At 41.1% G+C, this 18,586-nt stretch overlaps 1 protein-coding gene across 2 annotated transcripts in view; it reads left to right on the top strand.

Moving 5' to 3' along the window:
* Nucleotides 1-16,719, top strand: part of LOC105920835 (short chain dehydrogenase/reductase family 16C member 5) — a 60,881-nt gene extending 44,162 nt beyond the window's left edge. For both annotated transcript variants that reach the window (XM_036137820.1, XM_021312868.2), the window contains 2 exons: nt 1,221-1,346; nt 16,339-16,719. In XM_036137820.1, the coding sequence (XP_035993713.1) occupies nt 1,221-1,346; nt 16,339-16,435 (223 nt within the window). In that variant the 3' untranslated portion in view covers nt 16,436-16,719. The remainder of the gene's footprint in view (nt 1-1,220; nt 1,347-16,338) is intronic.
* The last annotated feature ends 1,867 nt before the right edge of the window (nt 16,720-18,586 follow it).

Here is an 18,586-nt window from a genome sequence, read left to right as displayed (position 1 = left end):
AGAGGGGGCAGGGTTCCAGCAGCAAGCAGGGGCAAACCAGGCTGACAGATGTGAAGTGAGTGGAGTACTGATTATAAGCAGCCTCTGTTTTAGTGTGGTGATTTGATTGTTGGGCTTCTTTCGGCTTGTTTTCATTGATAAAGCCCCTTGGATCCAAGCACCTGTGGATGTTTGTGCACATGCAGGTCGCAGGGCAACACATAGACAGACAAGGACCATTTTAGAGAAGCCAATTAATCCTACAGTCATGTTTTTGGACTGTGGGAGGAAGCCGGAGTACCCGGAGAGAACCCACGCATGCACAGGGAGAACATGCAAACTCCATGCAGAAAGAGCCAGGTTTGGACTTGATCCCAGGACCTTCTTGCTGCAAGGCAACAGCGGTACCCACTGCACCACTGTGCAGCCATGCACATACACATGCACATGTGCATGGCCAATTCAAAACACATGTCATATCAAGGCATTTTACAAAGTCAAATTCAATCAAATCATACAGTCAGATTGGTCAAAACGTTTCCTATCTAAGGAAACCCAGTAGATTGCTTTGAGTCGTGACAAGCAGCATTCACGCCTCCTGAAAGAGCATAGAGCCACAGTTGACAGTTGTCTGCATTATTAATGGCTTTGCTGCAATCCCTCATACTGAACATGCATAAAGCGACAGTGGACAGGAAAACTCCCCTTTTAAGAGGAAGGGAAACCTCCAGGAGAACTAGGCTCAGTGTAAACGGTCATTGGCCTCTACCGACTGAGGATTTGAGAAGACACAAAAAGAGTCCAGAAGCACAGTAATGCCCTGAAGGGGCTGCATCTAGGAGAGAAACACAGCCAGGGAGAAGACAGACCAACATATATATATATATATATATATATATATATATATATATATATATATATATATATATATATATATATATATATATATATATATATACACTACAGCTCCCCTGCCCCACTAAACCCAGGAAAGCACTGAATGATGGCTAAATATTAAAAGAAAATGTTTCTACATATTACAAACACTTAGAAAATATAAAAACCTTTACAAATAACTAAAAACAGTGTGGTGACATTTTCAGGTGCACCACAGACACACATACACACTCACACACATACATATATGTATATGTATGTGCGCACACACATGGTGTTAACTTGTCTGTTAAATTTTTCTGTGGTTGTAATAATTTTTTCTCTCTGATTTTGTCTTCAACAAGGTGGCCAAGACTTCTGCCAATCCTGAATGCAGAGAACGTAGCGAAGAAGATTATTCATGCCGTACTCACAGACCAAGTCTACCTGCTACTGCCTAAAAGCATGTATTTCATTGCTGCTCTGAAGAAGTGAGTTTATATTTTTCCCTTTTGCACCTAAAACACACAAATATAGATCTAGAAAAGAGGAATTGAACAAATTATGTAATTTGTCTCTATGCCCAGCCACAGTCAGAATTATGCTTTCCTGCAGCACCTTGTTCTGCTCACAGGAACTCTGATTAACCAAGGAGATAGAGGGAAGAGTGACTTAGATGGTTTTACTGGTATGATAGTATAAGATAAAGCAGGGATGCATGATATATCGAGATTAACGTCGGCGTCGGTCAATTTTGGTCATCTTTTAAGCAATCGGCCCGATAAGTAAAAGTAGGCCAATGTTAGCTTCCGATTTTTATTTTCAGCTTGTTGACATTTGTGTTTCGGGAGGGAGTGGAGGGGACTGGTTGAGTGAGCAGTAGCTGTTTCATCACGTGATAGTGACTTGTACAGCCAAGAATAACAGAAGCAGAGAGGCATGTCAGCGGTCTGGTCATTCTTCACAATTTCGAAAGAAGAGATGCGAAAAGCGGTATGTAAAACTTGGGTTATGCGAGGAGGATGCTGCTTCAAGTCGTATATCACCACCAATTTGATATGCCATTTGAAAAACCACCAACCAGACGTGGCAAGAAGCTAACTGTGCAAAAAGGCTAAAATGAAAGTAAAATGAAAGTCGACAGAGCAGCCGGAAGCCCAATACAGCAGACATTGGAGCAAACCAAGAATTTCTCTGAAGACAACCCAAAAGCCGGGTCAATAATAACCAAAATAATGGAAATGATTGCTCTCGACGACCAGCCATTTTCCATAGTAGAGGACCGAGGATTTCGGCGGTTGATGGAACACATTGAACCCCAACACATTCCTCCAAGTCGCCGTTACTTTTCTGATGTTTCCCTTCCGGCTTTGCACAAATATGAAAAAGGCAAAACTCTACTGGATCAGAAGCGTGCACTGGCTGTGTATGGAGCAGATCAAGAGCTGTCTGCCTGTTTAAGCGCACATCACTGGGGCCTCAATGAAAACATGACAATGCTTATCATCTCATTTGAACAATTAAAATTACCAGAGAAGGGTCATTTAACATTTCTACCTTTGGAGCCCAGAGACGGGTCGACTGACCTGAAAGATTTTAAGTAGCATCCTATAAGCAGTTGTGAACTGGCGCTTTTGTTCTGTAAATAAGGCCATTACTGGTGCACCAAAGGAAGGGGGAAGCTTAACTCCCTACTAACTGCCAGGTACAGCTGTGAGCAATGATCAGAAGTATTTGTGTCTAAGTCAAGAGGACTGAAATTCCAGCATGAGAAATATACAAAGGTATAAGAGGCAAAGGCAATTTGGTATTTGTACTACTTGAACTGTTTTGCATTTTGTTAAATTATGATTACAAACATCAGTGTATTTCATTGGTATTTTATGACATTGACTCGTACAAAGTAGTGCATAATTGTAATGTGAATAGAAAAGGATCTGTGGTTTAAAAAGTGGTTTTCAAAGGCAAATCTGAAAAAGTGTGGACTGCCTTTGTATTCAGGGCCTGATATTCCAAGATTAAAAAAAATTGCTTAATTACTAAATTCTAGTCAACACAAAACTTATTGTTCGATTGAAACAATAAGCTTGTTATTGTTCGATTGAAATCGGAAAGAGAGGGGCATACTTAGACATGGTCCATGACCAGGACATGGTCATCAGCCTAAACTGACAGGGTATCACTCAGACAAACATCTCCTTCTTTAAAATAATTTTCAGAACTACCTTGTTTGTGATGGTAGCACAGAGTAGGCTTTTTTTTCCTACCCTGACTCCCAAGCAGCTAGTTGATTACATACATACATAATAAACCATACACAATGGTTTTAGAGATTTTGTATCCCAAAAATGCTGCACTTTGCTAATAACAAACAATTGTTTATTATTATTATAGAATTTAGTTTTATCCACACTGCAGGGTAATAGTTGTAAAGTGATGGTGTTGGTTGCTTTTATTCTTTGGGGGATGCTATATTCACTAGATACAGGGAAACTGGTCAGAGTAAAAAAAGGGGACCTTGTTAAATGCAGTGCAATAATAATCAAATGAAATAAAAGTTATTTTCTCGGGTGTTCTGACCTATGAAATCAGCAAACAGCTCCTTAATTTTCAAGGAAAACTTGTAAGGGGTTGCCTACAGTAAAATGTGTCTTTTTATTATTATTATTATTATTTAACCCCATCAAATGATAGCCCTGCAGTAACTTTGAACGCCAACCCGTGTTGCTAATTTGGTTAGTTTTCTACTGTAGAACTGCCTCCATCATGGATCGCACCCACCCCCAACATGGACTATTCACACGTACCTTCTGGCCTGACAGTACAGAGGTGTGAAATGCTTTTGTGAATTCGGCTCTCCCCCCCCCCCCCCCCCCCCCCCCCCCCCCCTTGCTGATTCCTCAGGCAATGGCCCTATATACAATTGAACAAGGGATGCTAATTTGAGCCACCAGAGTCGTCAGTTTGGACTCAGGGTCTTTTGACCTTCTTTCGGGACTTCAGGGGGAGGTCGAAAACCCTGGTAATGCTAGTGTTAACCAGGGGGATAAGCTCACAACTTGCTACTGCCTCAGACGTGATTCCATCTGTTGTGGCACTGAAGCATTTGTTGAGCAAGGTAGCTGACACAGATAGTGGGGTGCGCACAGCAAATGCTACTTTACTGGAAGCTGTATATGAGCCATTTGAAAGCGTTTTTTCCAAACTGCTTTACTACTAGGAATCGATCCTTGACCCGAGGTACAAGGGTCGTTATTTTGACCCAGTTACCGAACAAACGGCAGTCAGTGTGCTTCAGAAGGAAGTCAATAAAATGACAGAGAATGACTAAGCTACGCAGACGGCAGCCACAGAAGAACCACAAGAGAAGAGTACTGTTTCAGCATTGGAACATTTAGGTTCTTGAATATTTACTAATTACAGTAGAACTGGGAAAATGTGCACTAATAGTTAGGATAGACTTCGATATTTCTGAGTTGTGGTTAAAACATGTTTTGCAATTTAACAATGCCTTGTTACCATGAATACAGCTATGTTGGATCAGTTGACCTTAAACCGGAAAAGCAAGAGTTTTTCACACTTCCCTTGTTTCTTTATATTTGATATTATTTAGATTTATGATCCAAACTTACTCCCAGTAGTTTTGTAAGTTTAGGCAGGTAAGTTGTATACACTTGTTAAGAATTGAAATGGTAAAAAGTAACACTGGAGATTTCTTGTTTCATATTGGCTGTGCAATCTTTTTTGAAAGTTAAACTTTTCAAAATTATTTTTAGTTGCTGCAAAATATGACCATCCCAGAAATGCTACAGTGGGTTTGTATGTATATATTACAATAAATAAACATAATAAATAAACAGCATGTTTTGGCAGAGCCTCTGTCTCATGTCTGTGGAGACTTACATACACACACACACATATCTATCTGTCTGTCTGTCTGTCTGTCTGTCTGTCTGTCTGTGTATATATATATGTATGTATGTATGTATGTATGTATGTATGTATGTATGTATGTATGTATGTATGTATGTATGTATGTATGTATGTATGTATGTATGTATGTATGTATGTATGTATGTATGTATGTATGTATGTATGTATGTATGTATATGTATGTAAGTCTCCACAGACATGAGACAGAGGCTCTGCCAAAACATGCTGTTTATGAAGGTTCTCCTGGGGTAGGAAGTTGATTTCCACACTCATGGTAATGTGACCAGGATGGCACTGCAAACACACAGACAATTCCCCTCTTGTATCTCCATTTATATGACCAATTATTATTCTTTATTGGAAAGATTGTCTCTTGAACGTACTTTGACTGTCACATCTTTTCTTTTCACATAAAAGCTATTGTACTCAGGTCTTTAACAATGTTTTTTATTCTTTTGCCATTGTTTGTTCCCTCTTTGAAGACAAGTCATTGTTATTCACGTTTATTAGTCATTTAAAAGCTGCTAAGATGCATTGATTTGGTGAGGGACAAGCATAACTCTGGCACCAACAAATAATTCACAACAATTGGTATTTGGGAAATGTTTTTTGAAAAGCTAGTGTAATTGCTGCCAAATTGTGTGTGTATGTGCACTTGCACTTCCAGCTGAGTGAGAACATATTTTTCTTATTTTGCCACTAAAGTGAGGACTTTGATGTAAATGAGGACCTTTTTTGGTCCTTCCTTTTTTGGGCTAGGGGTTGGATTTTGGATTAAGATGTGAATTAGGGTTGGGGGATGGTTGCCTACCCTCCCAATAATATGCTGGTGCACTGTAGCTCTCCACGATTTGAACTACACTCCTATGAGTGAATGGGTGAATGACTCAATGTAGTCGGAAGCAGTTTTGGGGTCATCTGGATTTGCAGCAAGAAGGTCCTGGGTTCGAGTACACCCCTGGGTCTTTCTGCATGGAGTTTGCATGTTCTCCCTGTGCATGCGTGGGTTCTCTCCGGGTACTCCGGCTTCCTCCCACAGTCCAAAAACATGACTGTTAGGTTAATTGTCTTCTCTAAATTGTCCTTAGGTGTGAATGGTTGTTTGTCCTATTTGTCTCTCTGTGTTGCCCTGCGACAGACTGGCGACCTGTCCAGGGTGAACCCCGCCTCTCGCCCAGTGAACGCTGGAGATAGGCACCAGCAACCCCCGCGACCCCATGAGGGATTAAGCGATTTGGAAAATGGATGGATGGATAATAAAACAAGAAAAGAATAATGGTTAATCAAGTGTTTGGTCAATGTCAATGCCCAAGATGGGATGAGTTCTACTGATCAACTTAAAAATATTTCATGGCTGTGTGAAAGAGAAATGTTTGATTGAGCTATGTCCCTGTAAGAGAAATTAAGTTTATATTAAGGTAGATTTACAACTCATGTTAGGAAGCTTTTAATAAAAGTTTTATTTTTTTCCGGTTGATATATTATGATTGTTAAAGTGATCTTGTGTGTTATTTGGTTGTCTGATTGTACATTTTGTGCAGAGCCTGTATGCGCAAAAAGGTTTTTTTTTTTTTGCTTCAGCGCAGTAGTGTGCTAATGGCATGTTCTTATGTGTTTAATAGTTCTGTGCTTTTAACATGAGAGAGTTTGAGATTTGGACTTGGTGACATCACAATAAAATGGGCAAAAGACTGAGCTATTTCTGCCCTGCGATGAACTGGGGACCTTTCCAGGATGTACCCCGCCTCTCGGCCATTGACAGCTGGAGATCGGCACCGGCACCCAGCAGGTACAATCATGTCAGAAAATGGATGGATGGATGGATGGACTGGGCTATTTCTTTTTCCTCGCCAGATCACTATGTGTAGCAACTTATCCCGGTGGAAAAAAGTTGCCCCCTGACAGTTCATACGAAAAGTCATCCTACAGATTTTAGCCCACCACCTACCTCTACGTCGAGAGGAGCCAGTTGAGGTGGCTTGGGCATCTGGTTAGGATGCCTCCTGGACGCCTCCCTGGTGAGGTGTTCCAGGCACGTCCCACTGGGAGAAGACCCAGAGTGAGACTCAGGAGGGATTATGTTTCTCGGCTGGCCTAGGATCGCCTTGGGATTTCCCTGGAGGAGCTGGCCCAAGTGGCTGGGGAAAGGGAAGTCTGGGCCTCCCTTCTGAAGCTGCTACCCCCGTGTTCCCGGATAAGCGGAATAAAATTGATGGATGGATGGATGGATGGATGGACAGCTGTACAGCTACATTGAAAGCCACATTTCTGCAGTGTAGAGAAGGAATTTGTGTTGTTTTCAATTGGGAGAATGAGAAAAACAATTCTACTCACGCTAGCTTCCCTCCAGAATTTTCAGTCCAAATTAGCATTATGATAACTTTTAGTTGTCTGTAACTTTTCAGCTGCAGTTAATTGCAAGGGAATTATATGCAAATCTTTTGACATGTTAACATTTAAAAATGTTCTAATTTCTTTTCTATTTAATTAGTACATTGACTAATTTTATATGGTACTTTTCTAGTCTACTGACCTCTCAAAGTGCTTTACATTATATAGTAGCTATATACACTATAGCCACATTCACCTAATCACACACAGTAATGCGCACACATTCATACAACGATACGCAGATCAGTAGGCAACTTGGGGTTAAATGCCTGGCCCAGGTGTACATCAACATGTGACAGAGGAACTGGAATTGAAGCCACAACCTTCTGTTTCTGATTACTGTACTCACTAAGCCACAGTCACCCTTAATAAGTCTGTTCTTGTATGAAGATGTACAGCTTTTGTGCATATAACCATGTGGACATCCTACATCAGCCTATTTTTTCCAGCCATATTTAGGATATGTTGAAGATATTTAACACTACTGTGAAAACACTTAAAATCCAACTAATCTAACAAAAAAAAAAAAAGTAAACCGAAAAATCTATTTTTTCAACTATTGGCGAAGTACCATTAAAAAAAGTTAACTATAATGAGGAGTGCAGTGGAATAACATCAGTTTTATTCCCACTTTAAATGCTTATATGCACACATAGGCCTGTTAAATCACATGCACATGGTTAGAACTCTACTACAAGGCAAGGCAAGTTTGTTTATATAGCACTTTTCAGTAACGATGATTCAAAATGCTGTACATGAACAGAAAAACGTTAGAGGGAAATATTGAATAGGAAAAGACTAACATTACATTAACAAAGGAATAAGCTAAGTAAATCCTTGACTACACTTTTTTCATATATGCAAAATACGATAAGGGTATCGCAACTCGCCCACCTTTACAGTTACTTGCCCCTGCACCATCTGTGGGCCTGTGGCATCGCTCTCTCTCTCTGCCTCCTTCCCTCAAGGCTCCACTCGGTCTCTGTGACTGGAATAGGAGTTGGGTAGCTTCAGCAGGTTATCAAATGGGCACCCCCCTTCACTGGTGTTTCGTTAATTTAAGCCCATGACACCTCGGAGGGGCTCAACGGCAGATCCAGCGTCCTGGACCCACCCCCACTGAATGCCACCCAACTCTGTCTTCAGTTTTCGTTCACTTAGTGCTTCGGCTCTGCCACCGCACCTCCCGCTGCATCCAAATCCAGCGAGATGCCTCCTCTGCCCGCTTGGTGGCATTGGCTACAAGCCGCTTCCTGGCAAGCCCTTCGATTCCCAGCAGTCCAAAGGCTCTCCAAAGCGACCGTCCAGCAAAGCCTCTGCAGCCCACCTCCACTGGGAGATTCCAGGTCTTCCATCCATTTTGCTGGCTCTCTAGGATGAGGGCTTGGTATTTATTGAGCTTATGCTCATAGGCCTCCTCCATCCTCTCTTCCCAGGGGATAGTCAGCTCGATGAGCACCACCTGTTTGGTACCTTTAGACCACAGAACAATGTCAGGCCTCAGGCTAGTGTGGGCTATCTCCTCAGGGAATTTGAGCTGCCTCTTTAGGTCGGCGCGCATCTCCCAGTCATTTGCCGTGGCCAGGATCCCCTTGCTCCTCCCTCCTGCTGCTCCATTTTCTCCTGCCCTGATAAAATGTATAAAACGAGGCCCTTTGGACATCTGTCTTGCCCTTTTCTTTGCCTGCTCGATGCCATCGGCCAATTGAGCAAGGATCTGGTCATGACGCCACCGAAACTTACCATCTGCTAAGCTTGAGTGACATGAAGAGAGGATGTGTTCAAGGTTAGCCAAGGAATTTGATGCGGTAGCCTTCCATGCTCTTATCAAGCGAGCTCTGCATAGGGTCTAATGTAATTCACCCAGCGCGATGGGAGACTCGTTTTGAGGAAACTATGGTTGTAGCTCAGTGTCTCCCTTGCTGTGGTTGCGGAGAGGTGTCTGTTTTGTAGAAGAAATCATCCGCCGATGAGTTACTGATCTGGAAAAACCGAATCTGAAACCTCAGAAAAACATTCAGATCCCAAATGTACTTCTAATTCTTCCAGTCTATTAGCAGCTTCCCGTAAGAGGTTGGACACTGAACGTCTGACTGATGAGTTTGACATTACTTAAGCTTTAGTGCGGGGAAAAGCCATGTAGATTTGACCGATGCAGTAAAATGCTAACCAACCAATGGGAAGAAGTTGAGCCCTTAAGACACAGCCCCTCCTCATTTGCATAATGAGGGAGAAATGCATACAGAAATGTAAAAATGACAGGCAGAAATGTAAAAAGGACAGGCAGAAATAAATAGCATCACAGAAATATATAGGGTAAAAAAATACAAAGGAAGAATAAAACAGACAAAAATATTATAACATGCACAAAAATAAATACTTAAAAAATATAAGTATTTAATAAATAAAGTTGAAGATTATAACGCACAATAAATAAATAAGGTAATTATTACAAAGGCGAATAAAAGAATAAGCTAATTAAAAGAGATATATACATTTATGTCTCACTGTATAATTTAATTTCTACCTACATTTATTAATTTGGTGGCAATTAATTGTATGCTTATTTATTTATTGAGCATTTATTTATTTCTGTATTTATTTTTAGATATGGAAGACTTGGTCCTCCATAAAAATTTAGCTATAACAAAATATAGTTCAAATGGTGGTGATGCCAGGCTAGAAGCTTGTAATGATTTATACTAGTAATGCATTAATTAATTAGCTGGTATGAACTCATTTATGCTGGAATAAATTATCTGGTCCGAAGAGGTTTATCCGGCAGACTATGAGAACCACAATGTAACTGCAATTAGAGTTTAAATCCTTATTCCTTATCACCAATCCAATGATAATGTCTCTGTGTTAATATCAGATGTTAACTTCGAGAGGAGGTTAGCTCTGAATTCTGAATAACCATGCAACTGTGAATTGGAATGAACACAAAACAATTTATATTCCACAGTTGTTGTTTATTAAACCAAAAGAAATTCCCTGTTACAGTAATTTTCTGATTCAACAACCTTGGAACTCTTACTCACTACTAAACTAAACATGCAGAATATATGTGGAAATAAAAGAGAAAAACAAACAATGGATTAAAATGAGAGGTAACAAATCTTAGTTCAGCTGAGCTAACCACAGTTACTCGACACCCTCCCAAGATGGCGACTATGATGACGTATGCTCTGCACCCTTGCGTGATGCGTGAGGGGAGGTCCTAATGACGTAACCACGCTTACGCTGATGGGGCACTACCTCGCTTCAAGAGGGCGCGGCTAACTGATGAGTTTAAAGAAAAACAGCAAACTAAGTTTCAAACAAAAAGATCGCCTCCGCTGATAAGGAGAGCAGAGAGAGAGGGGGAAAGATGGAAGAAGATGGAGAAAGAGTTACAGAAGGACCCGTGGCGGAGTCTTTACGAACCACAAATCAAACACAACAAAAATCGCTTAAAAAAAAGGCATGCACACACATAGAAAGATATTCAACGGTTAAAAACAGTAAAAAGCATTTACTAAGTTCCTACACCTGCCCAGGCACTTCTAAACCACCCCTGTGGATGAAAAAGAAATAAAAGGGGGGAAAAAATCCCGTTTACTTGTGAATCAGGGCTGTCCTGGCTGGGTTCGGGAGCGCTCCGAGTAACGCGGCATCCTGAAGGCGTCTTGACGGCGCAGTTGTCCGCAGGCTGCAGCGGGACAGGGATGAGAAAGTTCCTTCGTCTCCCTCTCCGGGCTTACAGTCGCTTTGTTTGGCCAAAGAAAAGCGGGGTCCTCTTCCGATCACTGGGAGATATCAGGCAGCAGCTGCGTGCCTTCCCTGACTGGCGGAATGCCAAGAAGAAGGGAGATTGCCGTGTTTTGCTGGGTGTTATACCTTTCCCTAGCAACGTTATCTCTCCGCTCTGTTGTTAGGGCAGCGGCCATTTTTGGGCCGTGTTGCATGATGAGAGTTGGTGGCCATTTTGACCACATTGCATCATGGGAAATGCAGTCCGTCGTGTCCCAAACTAATGCAAGCCCATCACGTCTGAATTGGCATTACATGTTTCTATTCATACATTACTCAAAGCTACAACTTAAGGTCTCTGATATGACCTTTTTAAACCACAGCTTAAAATTAGAGAATAGTTTCTATTCATAATACATTTTCACTGCAATGAGCTTCATCACTAGAAATTCAAAGCTTTATTGTTCCTATTCATAAAGCTACAGCTTGAGGTCTCTGATCTGACATTTCTGACACTATACATGAAAAAAGAAAGCATCAGAGTAAGGGAATAAAGAACAGTAGAGGCAGTGTGCCTGTGTGTTTTAGTGTAATCATGTGTGTGCGCAGGCGTGTGTGTTAGTCTGTGAACTGTGGCAGATAGCTCTAGCATCCAGAGTCTGATAGTGATGACGTTATCTTATAGTTCTCTCTGGTTCTTCTCAATGATGATTCCACAACAGCCAAAATTATGATCATTCTGTCAGAGTCCAGCTTCCAGCTTTCTTCAAGATCACTCCCATTCACCCAGCCTTCTTGTTGAGAAAATTTGATCAATTGCATTGATAGTCCAGCTGACCAGATCCATCATTTACAATTTGGAAGATGTGTAAAAATAGGCTCCAAAAAAGATTCATAGAAGCAGTCAGTGAAATGGAGGAGGGAGAGGGGGAAAGAGAGAGGTAAGGAGAGAAGAGAAAATAAAAGCGTTCGCATTGACTGAGAAGCAGAAAAAATAAAAAAATGATTTGAAGGATGTTTGACCTGTTAAACCTCAGACAATTAGCTTAGTGCTCTTGACTGTTTCAGGGTAAGTGAGCACCATTGTGGCACTGAGGTAGCACGGGTGTCCCATGTATGTAGGCCTCAGTCCTCAACGTGACTGACCCAGGTTCGACTCCGGCCTGCGGTCCTTTGCCGCATGTCTTCCCCCTCTCTCAGTACCCTTTTCCTGTCAGCCTACTTTCAACAAAAGAAAAACAATCCCAACAAATTAAGATTACTTGGGTCTGTGTGTTGCACAGTTCACGGCATGAATTCCAGTGCAGGGTCCTTGTTAGGTCATTGGTAGAAAGTCACCCTGAAAAGCACCCCTGGCGGGTCTACAGATCTGTATGACCCAGCACCTCAAACCGATTTGTTTAAACACCATGATATATAGAGAAAATCTAAGTTCTTATCTGTGAACATTGGTTCATTCTTCTTTTCAGTGATGTGTCAGGATTTGTTCTGATGAACCCGAACACCACCACACACACAGAGCTACGTTTAAGGAGCTTTATTGAAGGCTTTGAGTAATGGAGATGGAGACCAGAGACTGTACCAGACAGGAGCAGACGAGTGATGGAGGAGATGGCTGAGGGTAGAGACACGGTGAAGCTGGAGCAGGCAGTTGGCTGAGCAAGGCGTCACAGCTAGGGATCTCAGGCTAGAAGGTGTGAGACTCAGGCAGGCAACAAGGAGTGAATGCAGATGACCCAGCGACGAGGAGCAGACTGAAGAGGGCTTATATAGGAGAGCTGGCAGGTGTATTGAGTCCGGACTTGATTATTGCAGCAGGTGAAACTGATCCAGCATGGAGTGAAGCAGGGCAGAGTGGATGGTGGAAGGATCTGGAACTGTCCATAGTGCAGAAGGGAGACCTGCACCCTAACATGATGTCCTACAAAAATAAATGAAAATGCAATAAGAATTAAATTAAACATTAAAACAGCAATAAGCAAAATTTCATTATTTTAGAGAATATAATATTAGGATAATTCTATAATTATCTATAGAAGGAACTAAAAAATTGTGATTTGAAGAACTAAAGGTAATATTTCAGATGGACTAAGGTATGACGTCACACAGCATCTCTGTGTGTTGTTGTCCAGTTTCTTGTTTGCTTAGCCGGGCCGGCTGCGTGTGCATGTACATGCACGTGAACAGCTGGCACTGAGGGCTTAGCCCAACCCTGCCCTAAAACGCCACCATCAGAGCACTACAGCGTTGGTACTATGTGGCGGAAAGCATACCCAGCAGACCAAAATGTTCTCTTGCTAACAGCATTATAAAGTTATGAGGTACTTACTTCTTTACTAGAAATGTTCTTCCGTAAGGTGGTGCTGTTTTGCTGGGAATTTCTCCTTTTAAGTATGTGCATAGGAGGCAACACGTGAAAAGGGAAAGGAGGGGCCAGTTTGTAGCTGGAATGGACATCGAGAGAGGCATTGTCTACAGGCAGTGCTCAAGCACCACCTAGTTGTGAAACATCGCTTATTGCTCCTTTAACTATGGAAGTCAACGCATCATAGTTGTCTGTGTTTGTGTGTTCTCTGGCCTTTTTGTTTTACTAATTTTAACTTATTTACACATAATTCTATTTCCTGCCTAATGGGTTCAAATGTCCCCTATTTGACCTTTCATTGAGTTTTGAGTTTTTTTGTATTGTACATTAAAGGTGTTCTGGAGAAACATAGGGACCTATGATCCCTTTACAGCAAAGCAAGTGTCACAAAACAGCAAGCTCCCCATAGCACCAAAATTCTGATATTGCTCCGGGAACAATGTAAAACACCTGTTGCTTTCGAGGCTTCCAACTGTTCAAAAACAAATTGTTGAAACTACTTAGCCAGTGTGAAACCACATAGAGTAGTATCCAGCAGCAGACCTCCTGCAGACCTGAACCATCAGGACTTCAGGTGGAAGTTGACATTTTGTAGAAGGTTTTCTCTAAAAGTTTTGCCCGCAGATCACCACCAAATATTTAACGAAATGTTCCCACTGAGCTTTCCCTGCTGACAGACCAACTGTTAATTAGCAGTTCTATAGTCAAAAACATTTGTGCAAAACATTAGCATTAGCAATATAAGCAGCCTTAGCCCAAGTTATTTCTGATGCCACTGTGAGTGTCATGGATAACGGTTGGTGTTAATGAGATCTAATTAAGTTGGCAGTAGGGTTCTATGGAGTCCTGTTTTTTTTTTTTTTTTTTTTTTTTTTTTTTTACAAATACATTTTTTTACCCATGTATTGGATTTCATGTTTCACCAGATTGCTTTGTTAAAACATCTAATCCCATGAGTATTGTCATGGGATTGTCTAGTCAAAGCAATTCCTGTGATGAAATAAAAGAAGTTTCATTTTTATAATGAAGTCATTGTTCAGGATTTTTTTGAGTGTGTTTTTCAGTTCACATGATTAATATAAGTTAAAATTGCTTTAGTTCAGTTAAACCTCTCAGTATGTCTGTTTTCTGGACAGAATTGATTTAATTCAACAACATTGGAGGTTTTTAGAACACAATAGCCTGTATAATACATTTAAATTTAGACTTTGACCAAGCAATTCCAGAATCTTCTATTTTGCTTTTCAGACATTCAGAAGTGGACTTGCCTTGGCTTAGGATCATTCTTATACTCTATAACCCAATTGCACCTGAGCTTTAGGTCACACACTGATGGCAGTAAATTCTCCTTCAGGATTTTTGGACAGAAAAAAGGAATTCATTGTTTCATTGCTTATGTCAAGTTCTGTTTCAAAAGCTTGTTTCTGAAAAGTGGTGATAATGATATGCCTGATATAACAGAACATAACTTCCCAAAAGCTCCACTTTTGTCAAATATTTTCCCCAAAGTGTTGTAGATGTTCTTTGGTACATTTGAGACAGGTCACTGATCTATTTTGGTTCACCCCTGGTCTGGCCTTGAACTCTCATCTTTGGCCAGTTTGGCCAGTTTCTTTCCCATTGTTAAAGCAAAAAATGATACTTGAAGCAGGTCATGCCATCTGAGTTTAAATTGCTCTGGATTCTTTTGTGACCTCCTGGGTGAGCTCTCAATGCTCTCAGCGGATTAATAGGTTTGCTGTAGTCCCAAAGCCTTAAAAATTTGTTTGAATCCCTTTCCAGAGTGATAGATGTCAATGACTTTATTTCTCAGCTGTTTTTAAGATTCAAAGATTCACCACGTGTTACCATAGTGAAATTATTGTTTTTGGACACTCCGGCTAACAGTACAGAAAACAAACCACAGACAATGAACAAAGGTGACAGTTTTTTTCACATTATAGTGTGGAAAAGATTAAAAAAGAATACAAAGGATAAGAAAGTTGATTATCTTGCTTTTTGAGATATCTTACCGTACTTTATCTTGTCAGACAGATTCTGTTTTATCTATTTTCTTGGTATTACAGATTTGCCAATAATCAGATGAGTATGATTTTTTATGGGCACACATTACAGTCATATATATTTTGTGTTTATAAATCAGAAAATGTAATAATAAATGTTTCAACATTGTAAACCAATGTCTCATAATATTATCTTTGTGCATCAATAAATAGGAATTTATGTGTATGTAAAACATATTTGTATCTGTAGAACATAATTTCACAAGTTACACATTTTTTACACAAGTTATATTTTTTGTAATTTGTGTGAGGTCTGTTTAGCAAAAATCCACTTGCAAAACACAAATTGTGTATGGCTTTTTCTTCCTGTCAGATGATTGGTCAATGTCATGTCAATAACAAATTTAACAATCCAATCAGAATACAGATAGGTTTGGATGTTAGGGTTGCGTGCCACTGAGCTGCAAGCCCTGGAAGAGTAGTGCATGGTAAAGACGGAAGACGCCATTAGCACTTCTGCTGCTCAAATAGGCAAAATTTTTACATGCATTAACATTTAGTGGAACAAAAAGAAAATCATTCATCAATTGTATATTTTTTGAAAATCAAGTTTTCAACCAGAGTGACATCCTCCACCTTTAACATTAACTATAATGTTAAAGGTGGAGGATGCACCCTTCAACATATAATGTTAAAGGTTCACAGTAGCAGAAGCCTGCTGCTTCAGCCAGTTTGAAGCCTACTGCTGCTAATGCAGGTCAGTAGAGTGCAACCCTGACAGCCAAAGCAATCTGTTTTCTGGTTGGATTGTTAAATTTGTGATTGACATGACATTGACACTGACAATGGAACTCAAGCCCAAAGGTATAGTCATTATGTAATGAAGGGCAGGTCAGGTTAGTCTGGATGGCTTTTTTCCTCTTAATAAATGTAATCATCATCCAAAATCTGCCTTTTCTATTCCCTCAGGCTATCTTTCTGATTGTGTAATAGAGTCAAAGGTTTAATATTAAAAAATCTTCCTGTACTCTAAATATTTCTTTGTATTTCTCTTAACAGTTTCCTGCCCACAAAGCAGGGCATTCTGCTGGGTCAGTACCTGGGAGCCTTCAACCTTATGGATACATTCAGGGGACGCTCCAAAAAGCAAGAGTGAGAGTCAAGATTAGAAGAGGATTTCAATAAAGCCATCCATGTGAAGCTTTTTCATTATTAATTTAAAACCCTTTAATGATTTAATTTTACACAGAAAATGGAAAACAGTTGTGTAAAGAACGGCTTTTAAATTAAATGAAATTATTTTCCTTGTTTATGTTTGTACTTCTCTGTTAATGTTTTGAGTTCTCTGAAAAAATAATCCTGGTATGTTGCTATAGCCATCTGATTTTCAACAGTACTCAAATGAATAAAAAATATATATCCCTCAAGCAGTGAATTATACATTAATTTTGATTTGTGTTTTTTTCTATTGAGGATACTTAAAACTCACTCAGGTTTATTTTGGTAAGGATCTCTTCCCATTACTCTTTCTTTGTATTTTATTGAGCAGCTAAATTTAGGGCCTTAAAAATTCTTAAATTTACAGAATTATCATGGTAAAGTCTTAACATCTTTTAATAGGTCTTAAATTTCTTTTGCCCATTTAATGCTACCTCAAATACACAATAAAATGCTTCCGTGACTGAATTGTGTTTTAATAAATGTATTTACAACTAAAAACACACAGCCATCAATCAGCTTTCGTGTCATTGGTTAGTCGGTATCATTCCACTTGATGGTCCTTGTGCGGAAACAGCAGTAGTCCTGCCGTTGTCATAGGAAATTGGAAATTTAGCAACATTTGGAAGCAAAAGGACAGTTTAAGGCTTGGTTAAATAGTGCTTCAAACAGTAACTTTGAAGCCTGCTGCTGCTTATGCAAAAAACAAAAAAACATAAAAGTGGGTATACATGCGGTGGATTTACATTTAGAAAGCACTGTTACCGAACTAAATAGCGACAGATTAGCAGGTGAGATCTTGTGAGAGCTGTGTGTAAGTAACACGGTGGTATCCGCCTTGTTCAAAGCTGCAGCAACTTGTGAGGACAAGATCGACATTGATGAGTATGCCATGGCTGTGTCAGCCTACATTAACAAATGCATTGAGGACGTCAGCACCACCAAGACCACCATCAGCCGAGCCAACGACCTTGGATTACTGAGGAGGTCCGTCAAGCGCTAAAAGCACGGAACTCAGCTTTCAAGTCTGGTGACAAGGAGGCACTGAGGACAGCGAGAGCCAACTTGAACCGTGCCATCAGGCTAGCGAAGCGGAACCACACTAAGAAAATCCAGGAGCTTTTCCACGACGCCAGCGACACCAGGAGCATGTGGAAAGGCATACGGGCGATCACTGACTACAACCCCACCACCCCCCCTCCCGGTGGGTGAAGTTGATGCTGACTTCCATAACAGACTAAATAACTTCTTTGGGAGGTTTGAGGCACTAAACAACACTCCAGCAGTGAAAGCTGCTCTCCATCAGGCAGAGGAGGTCCTCTGCCTTTACACAGCCGACGTGTGGAAGACTCTGAGGAGAGTAAACCTGCGGAAGGCCCCAGATCCAGACAACATACCTGGGCGGGTCCTCAAGGAGTGTGCAGGTCAGCTGGCTGGCGTCCTCACAGACATTTTTAACTGGACCAAGCCACAGTGCCTGCATGCTTTAAGTCTGCCTCCATCATTCCGGTGCCAAAGAAACCTCAAGTCACCTGTTTCAACGACTACCGGCCTGTTGCACTGACTCCCATCATGATGAAGTGCTTTGAAAGGTTGGTAAAAGAACACATCGTCTCCAGTCTCCCACCAACACTCGACCCGTTCCAGTTTTCCTACCGACAGAACCGCTCCACTGAGGACGTCATCTCCTCCACTCTCCACCGGAGCTTGACACACCTGGAGGAGAAGAACACGCAGGTGCGGATGCTGTTCCTGGACTTCAGTTCAGCGTTTAACACCGTCATCCCACAACATCTGGTGGGAAAACTGGAACATCTGGGCTTTGCACACCCCTTCGCAACTGGCTGCTAGACTTTCTCACCAACAGACCTCAAACTGTCCGGGTCGAACAGAACACCTCAGATGTTATGGAGCGATATTTGTGCCTTCTGATTGAGCGCGCAGGAACCAATCCGCTTAACCAATCTGCGCTCAACTCTGAAAAACTCTTCTAAACCCAGTCCTCCTTGCGCTCAGTTCCATCTCTGCTCGCACGCTCGACCTTTTCCTTCCACATTCAACACCAGCTGTGCACTCGCTCAGCTGTTTC

Source organism: Fundulus heteroclitus, chromosome 6 (assembly GCF_011125445.2).
Source record: "Fundulus heteroclitus isolate FHET01 chromosome 6, MU-UCD_Fhet_4.1, whole genome shotgun sequence".
In the NCBI taxonomy this organism is placed as follows: domain Eukaryota; kingdom Metazoa; phylum Chordata; class Actinopteri; order Cyprinodontiformes; family Fundulidae; genus Fundulus; species Fundulus heteroclitus.
This window is presented reverse-complemented; position numbering and strand designations above follow the sequence as displayed.